Consider the following 25,572-nt stretch of genomic DNA (forward strand, 5'->3'; position numbering starts at 1 on the left):
CTCTTTACCTCTCTCACCCTATGAGTTTCTTCATTCTTCGTGTTTTTTCTTTCCATGTTCTGATACGTTACAGCTGGACTAAGTGGATTAGGATTAGGTGCCTGAACTAAGTAGATTAGATGGCTGGACTAAGGGGATTAGGATTAGGTGGGCGGACTAAGTGGATTAGGACTAGGTGGGTGACCTCATGTTTGAGAAAGAGTCCTAATCCAGAGTACTAACTGCTCGCTACACTCTGGTACACCTACACGTACTGAGAGACAAATATTTTTAAGGTTTTTATCGTTTAAACGATGAGGCTATCATGAAGGGAACTGAACATTTCCATGCTGGTGCTTCAGTGTTAAATTACTTGACACCCACTGTTGATATATTCACTGTGTGTACTTCCTCTGTTGCTTCACCCACTGTTGATCCATTCACTGTTTCTACTTCCACTTCCCTTTTTTGCTTTATCCATTATTGTTACACACACTGTTGATATACCCACTGTTTCGAATCTGTGCTCAGTGTTGCTACACTGAGCACAGTGTTGCTACACTGAGCACAGTGTTGCTACACTGAGCACAGTGTTGCTACACTGAGCACAGTGTTGCTACACTGAGCACAGTGTTGCTACACTGAGCACAGTGTTGCTACACTGAGCAACATTGCATTTTATTGCTACACCCGCTGTTACACCCAATCATACAGCACCTACAGCACTCCAGTATCCCAACTAAACTACAGCCAATCTACCCACCTTTCGCTACAATCACTCCCTCTCCACCTACTTTTTTTATCATTTACACCCACACCAACATCAGCCACACTCACACCAACCACACCCACACCAGCATCAACCACCCCCACACCACCATCAACCACACCCACACCAGCATCAACCACCCCCACACCACCATCAACCACCCCCACACCAGCATCAACCACCCCCACACCAACATCAGCCACACTCACATCAACCACACCCACACCAGCATCAACCACCCCCACACCACCATCAACTAAAAGTTCAACTCACCAAAGTCTCTGAGCCTAAGTTTGATAGAAAGTGTGTGTGTGTGGGGGGGGGGGATGGACTACGGTCACTAGGTTCACCGCCCTGGCATATGGAGTAGTCTGGCGATTGGAACCTCTTAGTAGCGATCTGTTACTCCTGCTCAATCTTCAATCCTTTCTGTCTTGAATGTACAGTTCCCTGGGTATTTATGGGGAACCTGGAGCCTACTAAGTAGACAGCCTCTGTCCATCTACCTAGAACGCCTAAACAGCGGTTTGTTGTTTGATGGATAGATACTGCCAACCGTCTGAAATTATCAACTTAGCAGAAAAACAAGGTCAATTCACACGACCTGACCCCTACTGAACCTCTGACCATTAATCTCTAAAAGTGTGACTTCTTAATTGTTCATTACCGGCAGTCTGGCGACACCAAATCTGTATGACTGACTCGTTGAATGTACATATTACATAATACACATTGATGGTGTTACACCAGCATCAACCACACCTACACCTGCATCAACCACACCCACACCAGCCACACCCTCTCCTCTTGACTGGTATGCAACCTACTGATGACTTAAAAACCAGGAGCCTTGAGGGGTAATCCATCTCACTGTTGCCGTCTAATACCTGAGCTCAATCACCACTCAATCAATCAATCTCTTGAAGCTGTGGATTGACTTGAATTCGTCCATCTCCTCTCGTCTATTCATGTCCTATTTTCTGACTCATGTCGCTCTCTCTCTCTCTCTCTCTCTCTCTCTCTCTCTCTCTCTCTCTCTCTCTCTCTCTCTCTCTCTCTCTCTCTCTCTCTCTCTCTCTCTCTCTCTCTCTCTCTTCGTTACCCTTCTCTTCACAAACTTCAATCCTTCCTTCACACAGTCTCCCATTCTCACCTTTCCTCGTGCCTTTGTTTTTCTCCTCCAACTTCCAAGGCCCCTAGAGCAGGTAACCAAGGGATGGAAGGCAGGGGCCAGGAGGCACAAACTACATGAACAGCAGATTACGAATAAACATTATCAGATTAAAAGCAGCAGTTGTAGTGGCAGAAGAGAATGGAGCAGAAGGAGAAGCAGGAGGAGGAGGAGGAGGAGGAATGTGAGGAGCCTGAGAAGAACCTTACGAATTAGGATTAGCTTGGATTAAAACTTCATCACGATATCCCTCTCTTGTGACGTGGGGTCTCCCCTTCCCCGATTATCGACTTGTGGATTAAACCTCATTGATTTTGCATCGGGAGGAGATCTGACTCCGTAATCGTAGTTGAGAAGCTGTCTTAACTACTCCTCTCCTCCTGCCTCCTGGCCTTTATCCTTTTCCTTCTGCTCCTGCTCCTCCTCTGTTTTTCGACTTATCCATGTGTCCACCCTCCCTAACTCCTTTCCTTCTACTCTCTCCATTTTCCCTCCTTCTCTCTCCCCTTCTCCTACCCCTCCCTCCCTCCTTTCTTCTTCCTCACTATCGAATGGCAGACTTCGGACCAGGATCAGAAAGAGGCAAATCAGGCTTCAAATAGGATTAATGGCTTCAGAGGACCTGGTGATACTGTATGGTTGTTTCAGAGAGGTGTAGTAGGCAGTGAAGAGCAGGAAGAGGAGAAGGAGAAGGGAGGAGAATATTAAGATGAAGAAGAAGAAGAGAAAAAGGAGGTGGTGGGGGGTGGCAAGAGGGTGGATAGATTAAGAATGTCACGGGCTAGTTATTGAAGTGTGAGTCGACCTGAATATGGTGAAGGCTCTAACTTCCATATCTCGTTATATATATATATATATATATATATATATATATATATATATATATATATATATATATATATATATATATATATATATATATATATATATATATATATATATATATATATTATTAAATATGACCGAAAAAGTAAGATTAATAATTCTAACACGAATTTTCTCAATCTATGTGTGTGTAAAGTCATTGAAAATGTAATAAGTTTTACGAAACGCGCTCAAGTGTCGCGTCAGACTAGAAATAAAAATGAATTTTGGAGAATTGATTTTTGAATTACCTCCAACAGTGAAAAGAAATGTACGAAAGATTGAGAAAATTCGTGTTAGAATTATTAAACTTACTTTTTCGGTCATATTTAATAATATATGTCTACAGGAAAGACTGCTACCAAAATATACTAATATATATATATATATATATATATATATATATATATATATATATATATATATATATATATATATATATATAAGCCTATACTTGCATAAACCACAAGTGAAGATAAACAATCTTTGGACAACACCCACCAGTGGGACTCGAACCCAGAAAGCACAACTACCTTCCAGTAGCTGGCATAACTAGTATGCTTTAACCCACTACGCCATCAGACCTTACAAAAGAAGTAGATAGTTCGAGATATATATCTCAAACATCTCTACCTCCCGAAGGCACCAGATGAGTGAGGGGTCAATCTGCATTTTTCGTCAAGCCACTGTCAATGTGAGAGAACTCGTGTCCAGCTTATAAGCCTATACTTGCATAAACCACAAGTGAAGATAAACAATCTTTGGACAACACCCACCAGTGGGACTCGAACCCAGAAAGCACAACTACCTTCCAGTAGCTGGCATAACTAGTATGCTTTAACCCACTACGCCATCAGACCTTACAAAAGAAGTAGATAGTTCGAGATATATATCTCAAACATCTCTACCTCCCGAAGGCACCAGATGAGTGAGGGGTCAATCTGCATTTTTCGTCAAGCCACTGTCAATGTGAGAGAACTCGTGTCCAGCTTATAAGCCTATACTTGCATAAACCACAAGTGAAGATAAACAATCTTTGGACAACACCCACCAGTGGGACTCGAACCCAGAAAGCACAACTACCTTCCAGTAGCTGGCATAACTAGTATGCTTTAACCCACTACGCCATCAGACCTTACAAAAGAAGTAGATAGTTCGAGATATATATCTCAAACATCTCTACCTCCCGAAGGCACCAGATGAGTGAGGGGTCAATCTGCATTTTTCGTCAAGCCACTGTCAATGTGAGAGAACTCGTGTCCAGCTTATAAGCCTATACTTGCATAAACCACAAGTGAAGATAAACAATCTTTGGACAACACCCACCAGTGGGACTCGAACCCAGAAAGCACAACTACCTTCCAGTAGCTGGCATAACTAGTATGCTTTAACCCACTACGCCATCAGACCTTACAAAAGAAGTAGATAGTTCGAGATATATATCTCAAACATCTCTACCTCCCGAAGGCACCAGATGAGTGAGGGGTCAATCTGCATTTTTCGTCAAGCCACTGTCAATGTGAGAGAACTCGTGTCCAGCTTATAAGCCTATACTTGCATAAACCACAAGTGAAGATAAACAATCTTTGGACAACACCCACCAGTGGGACTCGAACCCAGAAAGCACAACTACCTTCCAGTAGCTGGCATAACTAGTATGCTTTAACCCACTACGCCATCAGACCTTACAAAAGAAGTAGATAGTTCGAGATATATATCTCAAACATCTCTACCTCCCGAAGGCACCAGATGAGTGAGGGGTCAATCTGCATTTTACGTCAAGCCACTGTCAATGTGAGAGAACTCGTGTCCAGCTTATAAGCCTATACTTGCATAAACCACAAGTGAAGATAAACAATCTTTGGACAACACCCACCAGTGGGACTCGAACCCAGAAAGCACAACTACCTTCCAGTAGCTGGCATAACTAGTATGCTTTAACCCACTACGCCATCAGACCTTACAAAAGAAGTAGATAGTTCGAGATATATATCTCAAACATCTCTACCTCCCGAAGGCACCAGATGAGTGAGGGGTCAATCTGCATTTTTCGTCAAGCCACTGTCAATGTGAGAGAACTCGTGTCCAGCTTATAAGCCTATACTTGCATAAACCACAAGTGAAGATAAACAATCTTTGGACAACACCCACCAGTGGGACTCGAACCCAGAAAGCACAACTACCTTCCAGTAGCTGGCATAACTAGTATGCTTTAACCCACTACGCCATCAGACCTTACAAAAGAAGTAGATAGTTCGAGATATATATCTCAAACATCTCTACCTCCCGAAGGCACCAGATGAGTGAGGGGTCAATCTGCATTTTTCGTCAAGCCACTGTCAATGTGAGAGAACTCGTGTCCAGCTTATAAGCCTATACTTGCATAAACCACAAGTGAAGATAAACAATCTTTGGACAACACCCACCAGTGGGACTCGAACCCAGAAAGCACAACTACCTTCCAGTAGCTGGCATAACTAGTATGCTTTAACCCACTACGCCATCAGACCTTACAAAAGAAGTAGATAGTTCGAGATATATATCTCAAACATCTCTACCTCCCGAAGGCACCAGATGAGTGAGGGGTCAATCTGCATTTTTCGTCAAGCCACTGTCAATGTGAGAGAACTCGTGTCCAGCTTATAAGCCTATACTTGCATAAACCACAAGTGAAGATAAACAATCTTTGGACAACACCCACCAGTGGGACTCGAACCCAGAAAGCACAACTACCTTCCAGTAGCTGGCATAACTAGTATGCTTTAACCCACTACGCCATCAGACCTTACAAAAGAAGTAGATAGTTCGAGATATATATCTCAAACATCTCTACCTCCCGAAGGCACCAGATGAGTGAGGGGTCAATCTGCATTTTTCGTCAAGCCACTGTCAATGTGAGAGAACTCGTGTCCAGCTTATAAGCCTATACTTGCATAAACCACAAGTGAAGATAAACAATCTTTGGACAACACCCACCAGTGGGACTCGAACCCAGAAAGCACAACTACCTTCCAGTAGCTGGCATAACTAGTATGCTTTAACCCACTACGCCATCAGACCTTACAAAAGAAGTAGATAGTTCGAGATATATATCTCAAACATCTCTACCTCCCGAAGGCACCAGATGAGTGAGGGGTCAATCTGCATTTTTCGTCAAGCCACTGTCAATGTGAGAGAACTCGTGTCCAGCTTATAAGCCTATACTTGCATAAACCACAAGTGAAGATAAACAATCTTTGGACAACACCCACCAGTGGGACTCGAACCCAGAAAGCACAACTTCCTTCCAGTAGCTGGCATAACTAGTATGCTTTAACCCACTACGCCATCAGACCTTACAAAAGAAGTAGATAGTTCGAGATATATATCTCAAACATCTCTACCTCCCGAAGGCACCAGATGAGTGAGGGGTCAATCTGCATTTTTCGTCAAGCCACTGTCAATGTGAGAGAACTCGTGTCCAGCTTATAAGCCTATACTTGCATAAACCACAAGTGAAGATAAACAATCTTTGGACAACACCCACCAGTGGGACTCGAACCCAGAAAGCACAACTACCTTCCAGTAGCTGGCATAACTAGTATGCTTTAACCCACTACGCCATCAGACCTTACAAAAGAAGTAGATAGTTCGAGATATATATCTCAAACATCTCTACCTCCCGAAGGCACCAGATGAGTGAGGGGTCAATCTGCATTTTTCGTCAAGCCACTGTCAATGTGAGAGAACTCGTGTCCAGCTTATAAGCCTATACTTGCATAAACCACAAGTGAAGATAAACAATCTTTGGACAACACCCACCAGTGGGACTCGAACCCAGAAAGCACAACTACCTTCCAGTAGTTGTGCTAGTAAAGCATACTAGTTATGCCAGCTACTGGAAGGTAGTTGTGCTTTCTGGGTTCGAGTCCCACTGGTGGGTGTTGTCCAAAGATTGTTTATCTTCACTTGTGGTTTATGCAAGTATAGGCTTATAAGCTGGACACGAGTTCTCTCACATTGACAGTGGCTTGACGAAAAATGCAGATTGACCCCTCACTCATCTGGTGCCTTCGGGAAGTAGAGATGTTTGAGATATATATCTCGAACTATCTACTTCTTTTGTAAGGTCTGATGGCGTAGTGGGTTAAAGTATACTAGTTATGCCAGCTACTGGAAGGTAGTTGTGCTTTCTGGGTTCGAGTCCCACTGGTGGGTGTTGTCCAAAGATTGTTTATCTTCACTTGTGGTTTATGCAAGTATTGGCTTATAAGCTGGACACGAGTTCTCTCACATTGACAGTGGCTTGACGAAAAATGCAGATTGACCCCTCACTCATCTGGTGCCTTCGGGAGGTAGAGATGTTTGAGATATATATCTCGAACTATCTACTTCTTTTGTAAGGTCTGATGGCGTAGTGGGTTAAAGCATACTAGTTATGCCAGCTACTGGAAGGTAGTTGTGCTTTCTGGGTTCGAGTCCCACTGGTGGGTGTTGTCCAAAGATTGTTTATCTTCACTTGTGGTTTATGCAAGTATAGGCTTATAAGCTGGACACGAGTTCTCTCACATTGACAGTGGCTTGACGAAAAATGCAGATTGACCCCTCACTCATCTGGTGCCTTCGGGAGGTAGAGATGTTTGAGATATATATCTCGAACTATCTACTTCTTTTGTAAGGTCTGATGGCGTAGTGGGTTAAAGCATACTAGTTATGCCAGCTACTGGAAGGTAGTTGTGCTTTCTGGGTTCGAGTCCCACTGGTGGGTGTTGTCCAAAGATTGTTTATCTTCACTTGTGGTTTATGCAAGTATAGGCTTATAAGCTGGACACGAGTTCTCTCACATTGACAGTGGCTTGACGAAAAATGCAGATTGACCCCTCACTCATCTGGTGCCTTCGGGAGGTAGAGATGTTTGAGATATATATCTCGAACTATCTACTTCTTTTGTAAGGTCTGATGGCGTAGTGGGTTAAAGCATACTAGTTATGCCAGCTACTGGAAGGTAGTTGTGCTTTCTGGGTTCGAGTCCCACTGGTGGGTGTTGTCCAAAGATTGTTTATCTTCACTTGTGGTTTATGCAAGTATAGGCTTATAAGCTGGACACGAGTTCTCTCACATTGACAGTGGCTTGACGAAAAATGCAGATTGACCCCTCACTCATCTGGTGCCTTCGGGAGGTAGAGATGTTTGAGATATATATCTCGAACTATCTACTTCTTTTGTAAGGTCTGATGGCGTAGTGGGTTAAAGCATACTAGTTATGCCAGCTACTGGAAGGTAGTTGTGCTTTCTGGGTTCGAGTCCCACTGGTGGGTGTTGTCCAAAGATTGTTTATCTTCACTTGTGGTTTATGCAAGTATAGGCTTATAAGCTGGACACGAGTTCTCTCACATTGACAGTGGCTTGACGAAAAATGCAGATTGACCCCTCACTCATCTGGTGCCTTCGGGAGGTAGAGATGTTTGAGATATATATCTCGAACTATCTACTTCTTTTGTAAGGTCTGATGGCGTAGTGGGTTAAAGCATACTAGTTATGCCAGCTACTGGAAGGTAGTTGTGCTTTCTGGGTTCGAGTCCCACTGGTGGGTGTTGTCCAAAGATTGTTTATCTTCACTTGTGGTTTATGCAAGTATAGGCTTATAAGCTGGACACGAGTTCTCTCACATTGACAGTGGCTTGACGAAAAATGCAGATTGACCCCTCACTCATCTGGTGCCTTCGGGAAGTAGAGATGTTTGAGATATATATCTCGAACTATCTACTTCTTTTGTAAGGTCTGATGGCGTAGTGGGTTAAAGCATACTAGTTATGCCAGCTGCTGGAAGGTAGTTGTGCTTTCTGGGTTCGAGTCCCACTGGTGGGTGTTGTCCAAAGATTGTTTATCTTCACTTGTGGTTTATGCAAGTATAGGCTTATAAGCTGGACACGAGTTCTCTCACATTGACAGTGGCTTGACGAAAAATGCAGATTGACCCCTCACTCATCTGGTGCCTTCGGGAGGTAGAGATGTTTGAGATATATATCTCGAACTATCTACTTCTTTTGTAAGGTCTGATGGCGTAGTGGGTTAAAGCATACTAGTTATGCCAGCTACTGGAAGGTAGTTGTGCTTTCTGGGTTCGAGTCCCACTGGTGGGTGTTGTCCAAAGATTGTTTATCTTCACTTGTGGTTTATGCAAGTATAGGCTTATAAGCTGGACACGAGTTCTCTCACATTGACAGTGGCTTGACGAAAAATGCAGATTGACCCCTCACTCATCTGGTGCCTTCGGGAGGTAGAGATGTTTGAGATATATATCTCGAACTATCTACTTCTTTTGTAAGGTCTGATGGCGTAGTGGGTTAAAGCATACTAGTTATGCCAGCTACTGGAAGGTAGTTGTGCTTTCTGGGTTCGAGTCCCACTGGTGGGTGTTGTCCAAAGATTGTTTATCTTCACTTGTGGTTTATGCAAGTATAGGCTTATAAGCTGGACACGAGTTCTCTCACATTGACAGTGGCTTGACGAAAAATGCAGATTGACCCCTCACTCATCTGGTGCCTTCGGGAGGTAGAGATGTTTGAGATATATATCTCGAACTATCTACTTCTTTTGTAAGGTCTGATGGCGTAGTGGGTTAAAGCATACTAGTTATGCCAGCTACTGGAAGGTAGTTGTGCTTTCTGGGTTCGAGTCCCACTGGTGGGTGTTGTCCAAAGATTGTTTATCTTCACTTGTGGTTTATGCAAGTATAGGCTTATAAGCTGGACACGAGTTCTCTCACATTGACAGTGGCTTGACGAAAAATGCAGATTGACCCCTCACTCATCTGGTGCCTTCGGGAGGTAGAGATGTTTGAGATATATATCTCGAACTATCTACTTCTTTTGTAAGGTCTGATGGCGTAGTGGGTTAAAGCATACTAGTTATGCCAGCTACTGGAAGGTAGTTGTGCTTTCTGGGTTCGAGTCCCACTGGTGGGTGTTGTCCAAAGATTGTTTATCTTCACTTGTGGTTTATGCAAGTATAGGCTTATAAGCTGGACACGAGTTCTCTCACATTGACAGTGGCTTGACGAAAAATGCAGATTGACCCCTCACTCATCTGGTGCCTTCGGGAGGTAGAGATGTTTGAGATATATATCTCGAACTATCTACTTCTTTTGTAAGGTCTGATGGCGTAGTGGGTTAAAGCATACTAGTTATGCCAGCTACTGGAAGGTAGTTGTGCTTTCTGGGTTCGAGTCCCACTGGTGGGTGTTGTCCAAAGATTGTTTATCTTCACTTGTGGTTTATGCAAGTATAGGCTTATAAGCTGGACACGAGTTCTCTCACATTGACAGTGGCTTGACGAAAAATGCAGATTGACCCCTCACTCATCTGGTGCCTTCGGGAAGTAGAGATGTTTGAGATATATATCTCGAACTATCTACTTCTTTTGTAAGGTCTGATGGCGTAGTGGGTTAAAGCATACTAGTTATGCCAGCTACTGGAAGGTAGTTGTGCTTTCTGGGTTCGAGTCCCACTGGTGGGTGTTGTCCAAAGATTGTTTATCTTCACTTGTGGTTTATGCAAGTATAGGCTTATAAGCTGGACACGAGTTCTCTCACATTGACAGTGGCTTGACGAAAAATGCAGATTGACCCCTCACTCATCTGGTGCCTTCGGGAGGTAGAGATGTTTGAGATATATATCTCGAACTATCTACTTCTTTTGTAAGGTCTGATGGCGTAGTGGGTTAAAGCATACTAGTTATGCCAGCTACTGGAAGGTAGTTGTGCTTTCTGGGTTCGAGTCCCACTGGTGGGTGTTGTCCAAAGATTGTTTATCTTCACTTGTGGTTTATGCAAGTATAGGCTTATAAGCTGGACACGAGTTCTCTCACATTGACAGTGGCTTGACGAAAAATGCAGATTGACCCCTCACTCATCTGGTGCCTTCGGGAGGTAGAGATGTTTGAGATATATATCTCGAACTATCTACTTCTTTTGTAAGGTCTGATGGCGTAGTGGGTTAAAGCATACTAGTTATGCCAGCTACTGGAAGGTAGTTGTGCTTTCTGGGTTCGAGTCCCACTGGTGGGTGTTGTCCAAAGATTGTTTATCTTCACTTGTGGTTTATGCAAGTATAGGCTTATAAGCTGGACACGAGTTCTCTCACATTGACAGTGGCTTGACGAAAAATGCAGATTGACCCCTCACTCATCTGGTGCCTTCGGGAGGTAGAGATGTTTGAGATATATATCTCGAACTATCTACTTCTTTTGTAAGGTCTGATGGCGTAGTGGGTTAAAGCATACTAGTTATGCCAGCTACTGGAAGGTAGTTGTGCTTTCTGGGTTCGAGTCCCACTGGTGGGTGTTGTCCAAAGATTGTTTATCTTCACTTGTGGTTTATGCAAGTATAGGCTTATAAGCTGGACACGAGTTCTCTCACATTGACAGTGGCTTGACGAAAAATGCAGATTGACCCCTCACTCATCTGGTGCCTTCGGGAGGTAGAGATGTTTGAGATATATATCTCGAACTATCTACTTCTTTTGTAAGGTCTGATGGCGTAGTGGGTTAAAGCATACTAGTTATGCCAGCTACTGGAAGGTAGTTGTGCTTTCTGGGTTCGAGTCCCACTGGTGGGTGTTGTCCAAAGATTGTTTATCTTCACTTGTGGTTTATGCAAGTATAGGCTTATAAGCTGGACACGAGTTCTCTCACATTGACAGTGGCTTGACGAAAAATGCAGATTGACCCCTCACTCATCTGGTGCCTTCGGGAGGTAGAGATGTTTGAGATATATATCTCGAACTATCTACTTCTTTTGTAAGGTCTGATGGCGTAGTGGGTTAAAGCATACTAGTTATGCCAGCTACTGGAAGGTAGTTGTGCTTTCTGGGTTCGAGTCCCACTGGTGGGTGTTGTCCAAAGATTGTTTATCTTCACTTGTGGTTTATGCAAGTATAGGCTTATAAGCTGGACACGAGTTCTCTCACATTGACAGTGGCTTGACGAAAAATGCAGATTGACCCCTCACTCATCTGGTGCCTTCGGGAGGTAGAGATGTTTGAGATATATATCTCGAACTATCTACTTCTTTTGTAAGGTCTGATGGCGTAGTGGGTTAAAGCATACTAGTTATGCCAGCTACTGGAAGGTAGTTGTGCTTTCTGGGTTCGAGTCCCACTGGTGGGTGTTGTCCAAAGATTGTTTATCTTCACTTGTGGTTTATGCAAGTATAGGCTTATAAGCTGGACACGAGTTCTCTCACATTGACAGTGGCTTGACGAAAAATGCAGATTGACCCCTCACTCATCTGGTGCCTTCGGGAGGTAGAGATGTTTGAGATATATATCTCGAACTATCTACTTCTTTTGTAAGGTCTGATGGCGTAGTGTGTTAAAGCATACTAGTTATGCCAGCTACTGGAAGGTAGTTGTGCTTTCTGGGTTCGAGTCCCACTGGTGGGTGTTGTCCAAAGATTGTTTATCTTCACTTGTGGTTTATGCAAGTATAGGCTTATAAGCTGGACACGAGTTCTCTCACATTGACAGTGGCTTGACGAAAAATGCAGATTGACCCCTCACTCATCTGGTGCCTTCGGGAGGTAGAGATGTTTGAGATATATATCTCGAACTATCTACTTCTTTTGTAAGGTCTGATGGCGTAGTGGGTTAAAGCATACTAGTTATGCCAGCTACTGGAAGGTAGTTGTGCTTTCTGGGTTCGAGTCCCACTGGTGGGTGTTGTCCAAAGATTATATATATATATATATATATATACATTGACATTGTCATATATATATATATATATATATATTGTTACGGCCCTGGCGGGACGCAACGGGGTTCTTACTCTGGTGTAGTTAGAGGAAGATATATATCCGGCCCCAAGCCAGTAGAGGCTATCAAGGGATGCGATCCGTGACGCAAGTAACTAAAAGGGGAAGGGAAATAAAGGCAAAAACTTAATATAATATATTGACCACCACCAATAAATATATAAGATATAAAAGGAGTACACAGGGGGAGGGGTATTAATACTATGCAAGGGGCTTATTCACTGTAGTCTTCTGCTGAAGACTCTGGTGCCACACCACTTCCGGTGCCGATTCCTTGGTGCTTTCTTCGTGGCCTCAAGACGTGTCCACTGAGAACGCCGAGTCTACCCTGGCCACAGGTCAGCCACAACACAGGTCCACTGGGGGCACCGTCGTGGAGGCCGTCAACCACACGTCCAGCAGGTCTGCTGGCAGGTACTGAGCCAACAAGGCTGGTACGGCCACTCCACGCACGATAAAAGGGGTACGCCCTAGACAGGAGTCTCGTGTGATATCACCAATCACCCTCCTGTCCTCAATACCCCAGTGGATTATCGTCTCCAACCGTCGGTCCCGGGTAAATCCTTTCACTGCCACTCCACTGGCAGGCTTAACACACCACAGTGTTCTTCCGGGGGGACGACGTCACGACAGCTGCAGCAAACTTCACTGTATGGAGACTGGCTGCCTCGGGTAGACTGACTCCACCTTCAACTCAGTGGTCCCAGGTCGGCTCTGTAAGCAGACACGTCATTAATAACCGGGACACTAATACACCACACTCACAGGCTCAGATACAAACGCCCGACATATCCACTCCCTAGATGGCGCTGTCGTCGGAGCACCACCTCACCAGAGGTCAGGAGCGGCGGTGTTGAGCGCTGAACCAGACTGGAAACTGGTCCTCGAGGCCAGTACACGCTGTCCTCACTAGGTGTCGTCGTTCGTTTGGCGGGGGTTTCGGGAGCTGACCCACAGATGGCGTGTTTGTCACTGCTCCAGGCACGGACGCTGGATCCGGGTTCGTAACATATATATATATATATATATATATATATATATATATATATATATATATATATATATATATATATATATATATATATATATATATATATATATATATATATATATATATATATATTAAGTGCTTGAGGTGGGCTTAAACCCTCCGGGTGTTACTTAGCCACAACTTGTCGTCAAGGCTGTGCTCGTCCGAGGCGCGGCCAGGGACGCATTGTAACAGTTAATCTGTCTGTTCTAAATTGGCATTTTCTCATGCATAAATTAGTATGATATACTTAATTTGTGTATAGAGATATAGGCCTATGGAGGTTTTGTTTTCATGTTTTGTCATTATCAACGTTGGTGAAGCATTTGGAGAGGCGCGGTTCGAACCTAAGACTTGAGTGAGACAGTGTTCGAGATAGATTGGAAAGTGAAGGAAAGACCCAGTGTAGAGTCTTGGGACTCGTCTTGTCTTGGTCTTGGTCTTGGTCTTGTCTTGGTACTAGGGACTCGGCCAGGGACTCGGCCAGGGTTTCGGCCAGGGACTCGGCCAGGGTTTCGGCCAGGGACTCGCCGAGGGACTCGGCAAGGGTTTCGGCCAGAGACTCGGCCAGGGTCTCGGCCAGGGACTCGGCCAGGGACTCGGCAAGGGTTTCGGCCAGAGACTCGGCCAGGGTCTCGGCCAGGGTCTCGGCCAGGGACTCGGCCAGGGACTTGCCCCGATCTCGAACACTTCAAAGTCTGTTCATATACGAATTAATGACCTCAGTTAATCTGACTTCATTAGTAGATACTATATAGTAGGTCCGATTAACCGTAAAATTATTATTTTATTATGAAGTTAAATTAGCTAATCATATTAATTCGTATAAGCAGAGACCTTGTGGAATTCGAGGGGGTGGGGGTGGGGGGGGAGTAACAATGAGAATTTACCATTCATGTGAGGTTTCGCCGTCCCTTGGAGTGTCGCTTGGAGAGTCCCTCGGAGAGTCCCTTGGAGAGTCCCTTGGAGAGTCCCTTGGAGAGTCCCTCGGAGAGCTCCTTGGAGAGTCCCTCGGAGAGTCCCTCGGAAAGTCCCTCGGAGAGTCCCTCGGAAAGTCCCTCGGAGAGTCCCTTGGAAAGTCCCTCGGAGAGTCCCTCGGAGAGTCCCTTGGAAAGTCCCTCGGAGAGTCCCTCGGAGAGTCCCTTGGAAAGTCCCTCGGAGAGTCCCTTGGAAAGTCCCTCGGAGAGTCCCTCGGAGAGTCCCTCGGAGAGTCCCTCGGAGAGTCCCTTGGAAAGTCCCTCGGAGAGTCCCTCGGAGAGTCCCTCGGAAAGTCCCTTGGAGAGTCCCTCGGAGAGTCCCTTTGAGAGTCCCTCGGAGAGTCCCTTTGAGAGTCCCTTGGAGAGTCCATTTGAGAGTCCCTCGGAGAGTCCCTCGGAGAGTCCCTTGGAAAGTCCCTCGGAGAGTCCCTCGGAGAGTCCCTCGGAGAGTCCCTCGGAGAGTCCCTTGGGAGCATAATGACAACAACGTCTAATTATTTAGGCCAAGTGAGACGCTCCGTCAGACGTATTATCGCAAGCTCTTAGAACCTTGTTCATCCAGTTACAGTCCCGCTCCTGTGCCGCTAAAGTCCACTACGGGCTCACCATATCCCGAGCTACTTGGACCTTTTGGTTCCCAGTAGCTGAATCTAAAGCAACAACCTTGTCCATTACGGGCTATTCATGCCCGTGCCACCTCTGGGGTGGCTTAATCTTCATCAATCAATCAAATCTTATTGAGAACATTGAAAACTGCAGTGTACTATACTCAGGGTATACTCAGGGTGCAGTTTACTATACTGCACCCTGGGAAAGGATGTTAATCACCTAACCTAACTCACGTTAGGTAATTAGGTTCTGTTGCCAATTATTTGTATTTGTAGTACGTGGGTGTTGACATATGTGTGATTCGAACCGAAGTTTTCAGCGAAGCACTGTTCGAACGTCATCAGGTGTGTGAAAGCCGCTTTTCATTGCCACGGAGCCAAAACACCTAAGCTGACCTACCCTACTATAGGCCAGATAAATCACAAAATTGCTTTAGCAATTTTGTGTATTGCTGTGTATTTTACGTATTACGCAATTTTGTGTATTTTAAATGTGGCACTTAATATCCTTTAAGTTTTTTCCTCATTTCAGTACCTAAGCTCCTAAGTTTTGTATCAGTCTCCCATGAGACGCTCACCATCTTTTGTTTTCAAAGTAAACAAACTGATTACAGAGAACCAATTTTTTAAGGGGGGGAAGGGGGGACTGAGGAAAAACTGAGAAGCGTTGAAAGCACTCTGATTTGTGTTGCTATGATGAATTCTAAAGGCCGTGGAGGCTTGTCAATAGAAGTAAGGATCTTGCAGTGATAGATATCGACTACGGCGAAGATGTGGCTCCTCCACCTGCCCAGGCAACGTCGGGTACCCCCGGTTATAGAAACAATTATATATAAACATTCAAGCTTGAAACCATCCGCCATCCATGCATTTATTTATTTATTTATTAATCCATCCATAAATCCATATCATATAACTATTCGTTTATCTAGTAATCCATCTATGAATACATCAATCCAACCCTACAAATATCCATCCAATTGCCCATCACCGAATCCATCAGAACATCTATTTAGCCACCCATCCATTCATCCACTCCATCTCAGCTCCATACAGTTAAAATATATTAAGTGGTGTCCACACTCAACAGACGAACCAGAAAACCGGAATATTTGCTTATATCTATTGAGTTTTACACTGAGCCAGAGTTGTGTAAAACAGGAGAGAGAGAGAGAGAGAGAGAGAGAGAGAGAGAGAGAGAGAGAGAGAGAGAGAGAGAGAGAGAGAGAGAGAGAGAGAGAGAGAGAGAGAGAGAGAGAGAGACAGAGAGAGAGAGAGAATACCATGCACACTATTTCACAGGATCCCGCTTTAGAGCCGATCCTGGTAATCCGTCCTGACGCGCCAAGCTGACTCCACAACCCCCCCAAAACAAAAACACACACACACAAAAAAAAAAAACGCTGAAAGCACACACACACACACACACACACACACACACACACACACACACACACACACACACACACACACACTGTGAGTACAGGTGAGTATTTATATTAGGTGAGTACACTCACACACACACACACACAACAACAGCAGCATTTGACGAATCGACTGACGATGCGCTTTTGTTCCCAACACAGGATCAACAAATTTAAATAAACAAAAAACTATTACAAATTTTCTTCCGGCGTTATTTTTTTTTAGGCTTCAGTTCAACAATACCCGTCGCGAGCTACGATACCTGTCATATAATGTTCTTCACCATAGTGTTCTTCAACACAGTGTTCTTCACCATAGTGTTCTTCAACATAGTGTTCTTCACCATAGTGTTCTTCAACACAGTGTTCTTCAACAGTGTGTTCTTCAACAGTGTGTTCTTCAACAGTGTTCTACACCACAGTGTTCTTTAACAGTGTGTTCTTCAACAGTGTGTTCTTCAACAGTGTTCTACACCACAGTGTTCTACACCAGTGGCACAGATGGTGTTCAGTAACAGGGAGAGTTCTTGGCTGACGTTCCTGAAGGTTGGTCTCGTCAGCCTTGCATACGACGCTGATGCTAACTAGTTAATTGTATTCACTATTTGTGCCTGCGGGATCGAGCTGTTAGCTCTTAGACCCCGACTTTCTAACCAATCTATGTTTTTCCTCTAGTATATGTCTACTACACAAATTACTCTCTAACACACGCACACACACACCCCACTCCCCCCCCCCCCCCCAGGAAGCAGCCCGTAACCGCTGTCTTACTCCCAGGTACCTGTTTACTGCTAGGTGGACAGGGGCATCAGGGTGAAAGAAACTGTCCATTTGTTTCCGCCTCCACTGGGAGTCGAAGCCGGGCCCTTACGCATACGACTCCCCGAGGGTCTCCACTCAGCCGCGAGGCTCCAGAGTTGTACTCACCTAGTTGTGCTTGCGGGGGTTGAGCTCTGGCTCTTTGGTCCCGCCACTCAACCGTCAATCAACTGGTGTACAGATTCCTGAGCCTATTGGACTCTATCATATCTATACTTGAAACTGTGTATGGAGTCAGCCTCCACCACATCACTGCCTAATGCATTCCATTTGTCAACCACTCTGACACTAAAACAGTTCTTTCTAATATCTCTGTGGCTCATTTGGGCACTCAGTTTCCACCTGTGTCCCCCTTGTGCTTGTGCCCCTTGTGTTAAATAGCCTGTCTTTATCTACCCTATCAATTCCCTTGAGAATCTTGAATGTAGTGATCATGTCCCCCCTAACTCTTCTGTCTTCCAATAGGAAGACAGAAGTGTGTGTGTGTGTGTGTGTGTGTGTGTGTGTGTGTGTGTGTGTGTGTGTGTGTGTGTGTGTGTACTCACCTAGTTGTACTCACCTAGTTGTGTCTGCAGGATCGAGCATTGACTCTTGGATCCCGCCTTTCGAGCATCGGTTGCTTACAGCAATGACTCCTGTCCCATTTCCCTATCATACCTGGTTTTAAAATTATGAATAGTATTTGCTTCCACAACCTGTTCCTGAAGTGCATTCCATTTCCCCACTACTCTCACGCTAAAAGAAAACTTCCTAACATCTCTGTGACTCATCTGAGTTTCAAGCTTCCATCCATGTCCTCTCGTTCTGTTACTATTCCGTGTGAACATTTCGTCTATGTCCACTCTGTCAATTCCTCTGAGTATCTTATACGTTCCTATCATGTCCCCCCTCTCCCTTCTTCTTTCTAGTGTCGTAAGGCACAGTTCCCTCAGGCGCTCTTCATACCCCATCCCTCGTAGCTCTGGGACGAGTCTCGTTGCAAACCTCTGAACCTTTTCCAGTTTCATTATATGCTTCTTCAGATGGGGACTCCATGATGAGGCGGCATACTCTAAGACTGGCCTTACGTAGGCAGTGTAAAGCGCCCTAAATGCCTCCTTACTTAGGTTTCTGTGTGTGTGTGTGTGTGTGTGTTTTCTCATTTACAAGATTATAATTGTGTAATAGGATAATTAATGGGGCTGGTTGCTTCATTCAAATAGGGGGGGGGATGCTTAAATACTATGAATGATCGTTATTAATTGTGGGGTGATTTATTTGTTATATATATATATATATATATATATATATATATATATATATATATATATATATATATATATATATATATATATATATATATATATATGTCGTATCTAGTAGCCAGAATGCACTTCTCAGCCTACTATGCAAGGCCAGATTTGCCTAATAAGCCAAGTTTTCCTGAATTAAAATATTTTCTCTAATTTTTTTCTTATGAAATGATAAAGCTACCCATTTCATAATGTATGAGGTCAATTTTTTTTTATTGGAGTTAAAATTAACGTAGATATGTGACCGAACCTAACCAACCCTACCTAACCTAACCTAACCTATCTTTATAGGTTAGGTTAGGTTAGGTAGCCGAAAAAGTTAGGTTAGGTTAGGTAGCCGAAAAAGTTAGGTTAGGTTAGGTTAGGTAGGTTAGGTAGTCGAAAAAACATTAATTCATGAAAACTTGGCTTATTAGGCAAATCGGGCGTTGCATAGTAGGCTGAGAAGTGCGTTCTGGCTACTAGGTACGACATATATGTATATATATATATATATATATATATATATATATATATATATATATATATATATATATATATATATATATACATATATATATATATATATATATATATATATATATATATATATATATATATATATATATATATATATATATATATATATATATATATATATATATATATATATATGGTGTTTTTTCTGGAGGGAGACAGCAAATCCTGAACTCGCTTGCATATCCTGCTGGGGAAAAACATATCCCTGTGATCTGGCTTGGTGTTTTTTTTAGTTTAGGGGTGGGTGGGGGGTGGGGGGTATGTTGTTGTGCTCGCACGCGCATACAAACACACGCGCGCGCATACATATACACGCCCAGTGGAGCCCAGTAGGCTCAGGAATCTGTACATTAGTTGATAGATAGTTGAGAGGCGGGACCAAAGAGTCACAGCTCAACCCCCCACAAGCACAGCTAGGTGAGTACAAGTAGGTGAGTACACACACACACACACACACACACACACACACACACACACACACACACACACACACACACACACACACACACACACACACACACACACACACAACGTTCGGGGTTCGATTCTCGGCTAAGACAGAACAAAATGAGCGGTTTCTTTCATCTGATTTCTCTGTTTACCTAGCCGTGAATAAGTCCCTGTTAAATTGCTGTTGTGGGCAATCTGTCTCGTGAAAGAGAGAGAGAGAGAGAGAGAGAGAGAGAGAGAGAGAGAGAGAGAGAGAGAGAGAGAGAGAGAGAGAGAGAGAGAGAGAATCAATACATTCAATAACACATAGTACAAACAAATAAATAAACACACACACACACACACAAACAAACAAACAAACACACAAACAAACACACACACCCTCCACAACTTAATTAACCACCTTCGCAAACCGCAAGAAGAAAAGTTTACAAAAATATTTAAAAAAAAAAGTCGGTTGCGTAAATTTTCAAACGTGTGGCATTTTCAACGGTTTTCTTCTTTTTTCTCTCTCTCTCTTTGGGCGGTGATGAGAGAAGAGGATGCAGAGAAGACGGGAACACTATATTTACGGAAACATGGAAAGCGGATGAGAGAGAGAGAGAGAGAGAGAGAGAGAGAGAGAGAGAGAGAGAGAGAGAGAGAGAGAGAGAGAGAGAGAGAGAGAGAGAGAGAAATGATTGTGTGTATTCACCTATTTGTGCCTGCAGGTTCGAGCTGTTAGCTCTTGGACCCTCTCTATATACTCACCTAGTTGTGCTTGCGGGGGTTGAGCTCTGGCTCTTTGGTCCCGCCTCTCAACCGTCAATCAACAGGTGTACAGGTTCCTGAGCCTACTGGGCTCTATCATATCTACACTTGAAACTGTGTATGGAGTAAGCCTCCACCACATCACTGCCTAATGCATTTCATTTGTCAACCACTCTGACACTAAAAAAGTTATTTCTAATATCTCTGTGGCTCATTTGGGCACTCAGTTTCGACCTGTGTCCCCTAGTGTGTGTGCCCTTGTGTTAAACAGCCTGTCTTTACACACTACACACACCAGTTGATTGACAATTGAGAGGCGGGACGAAAGAGCCGAGGCTCATCCCTCGCAAGTGCAACTAGGTGAGTACAACTAGGTGATTACACCCCACCCACAGTCGGGAGTAGACGGAAACTCACTATCATGGGTAAAGAATTACCCGACAGATAGGTGTCAGATAGTGACAGTGAGGGGCGAGGAGTGGGACTGTCGTAAACAAGCGGGGTGCCTCAGGGATCGGTGCTGGGTCCCATACTATTCCTCATTATGTAAATGACTTGACTGCAGGAGCTGAATCTTTTTTTGTAGATGTTTCCAGATGATGCGAAACTGATTAGAAGAGTTGAGACAGATGGGGGTTGTAAGATTCTCCAGGATGATTTGAACAGGTTGCAGAGATGGTCCGATAAATGGCTGTTGGAGTTCAACAATAACAAGTGTTGGAAATGGGGGACAGGAGCCAGGAGACCAAAAGGCCAATATACAGTGAAGGGAAACTACCCCCCCTATAACATCTAGAGAAAAAAAACCTGTGAGTGGACATGACACTAAACCTAACTCCAGAGGCTCATATAAACAGAATAATGTCAGCCGCATACTCTACTCTGGCAAAAGTCAGAACATCCTTCAGAAACTTGAATAAGGAGGCTTTTAGATCACTGTGTGAGGTCAGTCTTAGAGTATGTCGCCCCATCGTGGAGCCCCATCTACAAAAAAAAATAAAACATAAGGAAGCTCAAAAAGGAGCAGAAATTTGCAACGAGACTCGTCCCAGAGCTGCGAGGGATGAGGTACGAAGACAAACCGAAGAAACTGATTGATTGATTGATGAAGATTAAGCCACCCAAGAGGTGGCACGGGCATGAATAGCCCGTAAGTGGTGGCCCTTTTGAGCCATTACCAGTATCAAGAGCTGATACTGGAGATCTGTGGAGGCGCGACTGCACCCTGCGTGACGGGAGATGTCTCCCGGACCAAGTGGTGACCAGATGGACCCGAAGAAACTAAACCTGACGACGTTATAAAGGAGAAGGGAGAGGTGGGGGACATGATGCCCGAAACGCTTTGCGTAATAGTGGCTTTAGGCATTGTATGTACTAGCTCTACCTATAAGTCAAACAATCCTTGTAAATATTTATTGTATGTATGTACCTTACCTAAATAAAATTGTATTGTATTGTATTGTATTGATACAGACGTATAAAATACTTAGAGGGTTGACAAGGTGGAAACAGAGGAATTGTTTACAGTGAATATCAACAGAACAAGGGGACATGGATGGAAGCTTGAGACTCAGATGTGTCATAGAGATGTTAGAAAGTTTTCTTTTAGCGTGAGGGAAGTGAGTCAATTGAATTACCTAAAGGAGCAGGTTGTAGAGCCGAACTCCATTCATAACTATAGAAGCATAACTATAGCCAGTGTCTCTATATATAATAGAGACACAGGCTAGGAGTCATTACATTAAACAACCAACTGCTAGAAAAGCGGGGTCCAAGAGCTGGAGCTCGATCCTGCAGGAACAAATAGGTAAGTACACACACACACACACACATGGGGAGGTCTGGTAGCTGAGTGAACAGCGCGCAGGACTCGTAATCTTGAAATTCCCGAAAGCACAACTATGTGAGTACAACTCGGTGAGTACACACAAAAATGGTCTGTGGAGCCTCACGGCTGAGTAGATAGCGCCTGGGGGGGGGGGAGTTGGCGTAGTCCTAATGGCCCAGGTTCGATTCCCTGCGGAGGCGGAAACATATAGGCAAAGTTTCATTCACCCTGATGCACCTGTTTACCTAGCCGTAAATTGTTACCTGGGAGTTAAATAGCTGCTTCTTGGGTGTGTGTGTGTGTGTTAGAGAGTAATATATGTAGTAGACATAATAGAGAAAAAATAAATTGGTTAGAAAGTTTGGGTATAAGAAGTAATAGCTCGATTCCGCAGATACAAATAGTAAATACTAAGGAAGACAGACAACGAGCGAGACAACCAAGTACACAGACAAACACACACACACAATCTCATGAAAACGCAGCCATAATGCAACCTACAGACACATGCAGTCTGGGAGACAGACAGCTGCAGCTAGACAGACATCCTGTCAATCAGCCAGGCTATCAGAGAATCAGGAAGCTAACCAGCTGTATTGACAGATTTACAACCAGACAGAAATAATACAACCGCAAATACGGTTGGCCACAAATAAATTTCGTAGAAGAATAAGAATGAAAACCAAATTATTGCTTACGTTAGACAGAAAAGCATAAAGTGTAACTCGCCGGCGGTCAAAGCTGAGGAACCACTTGAGGGCATCAAGGGCGACCCAGTGCGGCAAGGCACTATACGAACACCCTCAGATATCACAATCAATTTTATCGCGCCATCCCTCGCCTTGCCCCCTGAGCGACGCTCCTTCAACCTCGCGACGAGGGAAGGACGACACCGAGCAACGAAATCTGCGGCGATAATGCGAAGGGAATGAGAGATAAAACAAAGGCGAACGACTCTACGACCCCTCAACGACCACGCTGGAAGTGAAAACGGTTCCCCCGTGTGTATGTGTCTCTCTCGCTCTCAGGCGTCGGTGTCGCGCGACGGAAGGGAATGCAAAACCGGACGAAACGCAAGGGGAAACTCCTGAAAATCCGGGAGTTTTGTGTTCTCAGCCTCCTAATGAGGATCGCTCGGGATTAGAACGAGGGCCGTGAAAGCTCTTCAAATTGAATAATCCGCTATTCTTCATTTGCAAGATCAGTTCAAGAGGAATAAGTCAGGGGAATAAAAATGCCTAAGACGATTTTAAAACAATGGATGCCCCGTTTTTTTGGCAAGCACTCACAGCTCAGCGGAGCGAGGGAGGGTGGGAGAGTGGTGGGAGAGGGGTAGATGGGAGGGAGAGAGGGAGGGAAGGGAGAGGGGAGGAATGGGTTAAATCTCTGTGAAGTTTGGAATGGGGCGGGGCAGCGGGGACACCGGTTAAGAGGCAGGTGTCCCAGCGCCTGCATTGAACGTCGCCAATACATCTGTTGTCACCCCATACATCTAGGGTTCACCCATACCTCTATTGTCACCCCCCATACACCTGTTGTCACCCCCCATACACCTGTTGTCACCCCCCATACACCTGTTGTCACCCCCCATACACCTGTTGTCACCCTATACGCATGTTGTCACCCTCCCATACACCTGTTGTCACCTCATACACCTGTTGTCACCCCCATATACCTGTTGACAAGCATAGTCATACGTCACACATGTGTCATACGTCACACATGTGTCGTAAGCCATAAATACGCTAACTACCATTCAAGTGACGTCAGATATACAACTGCCGCCAACCACAACCACTCATCGTTAACAATTCACCCGTTCCATGAACCATTAAACAACCACGAGCTCTCTCTCTCTATGCTTTTCGGGGGGGTCTTAACAATTCGCTACTTGCAGGGTCGTCGTTCGATCCCCTATGGTCCAATTGGGTGGGTGCGGTTCCTTCACTCCGTTTTCACATCCCGGCTCTTTGTACTCCCCCCCCCCCCCCCCATATCCTCTTTGTCCTCATATCCCAGCTCCTTGTCCTCATATCCCAGCTCCTTGTCCTCATATCCCAGCTCCTTGTCCTCATATCCCAGCTTCTAGTCCTCATATCCCAGCTTCTAGTCCTCATATCCCAGCTTCTAGTCCTCATATCCCAGCTTCTAGTCCTCATATCCCAGCTCCTTGTCCTCATATCCCAGCTTCTAGTCCTCATATCCCAGCTTCTAGTCCTCATATCCCAGCTTCTAGTCCTCATATCCCAGCTCCTTGTCCTCATATCCCAGCTCATTGTCCTCATATCCCAGCTCCTTGTCCTCATATCCCAGCCCCTTGTCCTCATATCCCAGCTCCTTGTCCTCATACCCCAGCTCCTTGTCCTCATATCCCAGCTCCTTGTCCCCATATCCCAGCTCCTTGTCCCCATATCCCAGCTCCTTGTCCTCATATCCCAGCTCCTTGTCCTCATATCCCAGCTCCTCGTCCTCATATCCCAGCTCCTTGTCCTCATATCCCAGCTCCTTGTCCTCATATCCCAGCTTCTAGTCCTCATATCCCAGCTTCTAGTCCTCATATCCCAGCTCCTTGTCCTCATATCCCAGCTCCTTGTCCTCATATCCCAGCTCCTTGTCCTCATATCCCAGCTCCTTGTCCTCATATCCCAGCTCCTTGTCCTCATATCCCAGCTCCTTGTCCTCATACCCCAGCTCCTTGTCCTCATATCCCAGCTCCTTGTCCCCATATCTCAGCTCCTTGTCCCCATATCCCAGCTCCTTGTCCTCATATCCCAGCTCCTTGTTCTCATATCCCAGCTTCTTGTCCTCATATCCCAGCTCCCTGTCCTCATATCCCAGCTAACTTGTCCTCATATCCCAGCTCCTTGTCCTCATATCCCAGCTCCTTGTGCTAATATTCCCTCCATGTGCTATACAGTCATACTTGCTCATAATTACTTCATCTTAATTAATATTTTAATGCTGCTCTGATCAATGTAAACTAATACTGGGATCAGTGTAAACTGGGAGGGAAAATCCTGCAAGAGTCAAATAGAGATAAAGATTTGGGGGGGGGTGATATCACACCGAACCTGTCCCCAGAGGCCCACATCAAAAGGATATCATCAGTGGTATATGCTAGACTGGCCAACATAAGAACTGTCTTTTGAAACTTGTGTAAGGAATCGTTCAGGACCTTGTATACCTCTTATGTCAGAACAATCCTGGAGTATGCAGCTCTAGCCTGGAGTCCATACCTTGTTTAACACAAGATTAAGTTAGAGAAGATTCAGAGGTATGCCACTACACTAGTCCCGGAA

At 44.7% G+C, this 25,572-nt stretch overlaps 1 protein-coding gene across 1 annotated transcript; it reads right to left on the minus strand.

Annotated features, from left to right (window-relative positions):
- Positions 1-13,898: 13,898 nt before the first annotated feature.
- On the minus strand, positions 13,899-15,255 carry LOC138367549 (fap1 adhesin-like). Its single transcript, XM_069329244.1, has 3 exons — positions 15,190-15,255; positions 14,516-15,048; positions 13,899-14,295 (listed from the first exon to the last, which is right to left on the minus strand). The coding sequence occupies exons 1-3, from the start codon at positions 15,253-15,255 to the stop codon at positions 13,899-13,901; spliced, it is 996 nt and encodes a 331-aa protein (XP_069185345.1).
- Positions 15,256-25,572: the final 10,317 nt, after the last annotated feature.

The sequence above is a fragment of the Procambarus clarkii genome, chromosome 22 (assembly GCF_040958095.1).
Source record: "Procambarus clarkii isolate CNS0578487 chromosome 22, FALCON_Pclarkii_2.0, whole genome shotgun sequence".
Lineage (NCBI taxonomy): Eukaryota > Metazoa > Arthropoda > Malacostraca > Decapoda > Cambaridae > Procambarus > Procambarus clarkii.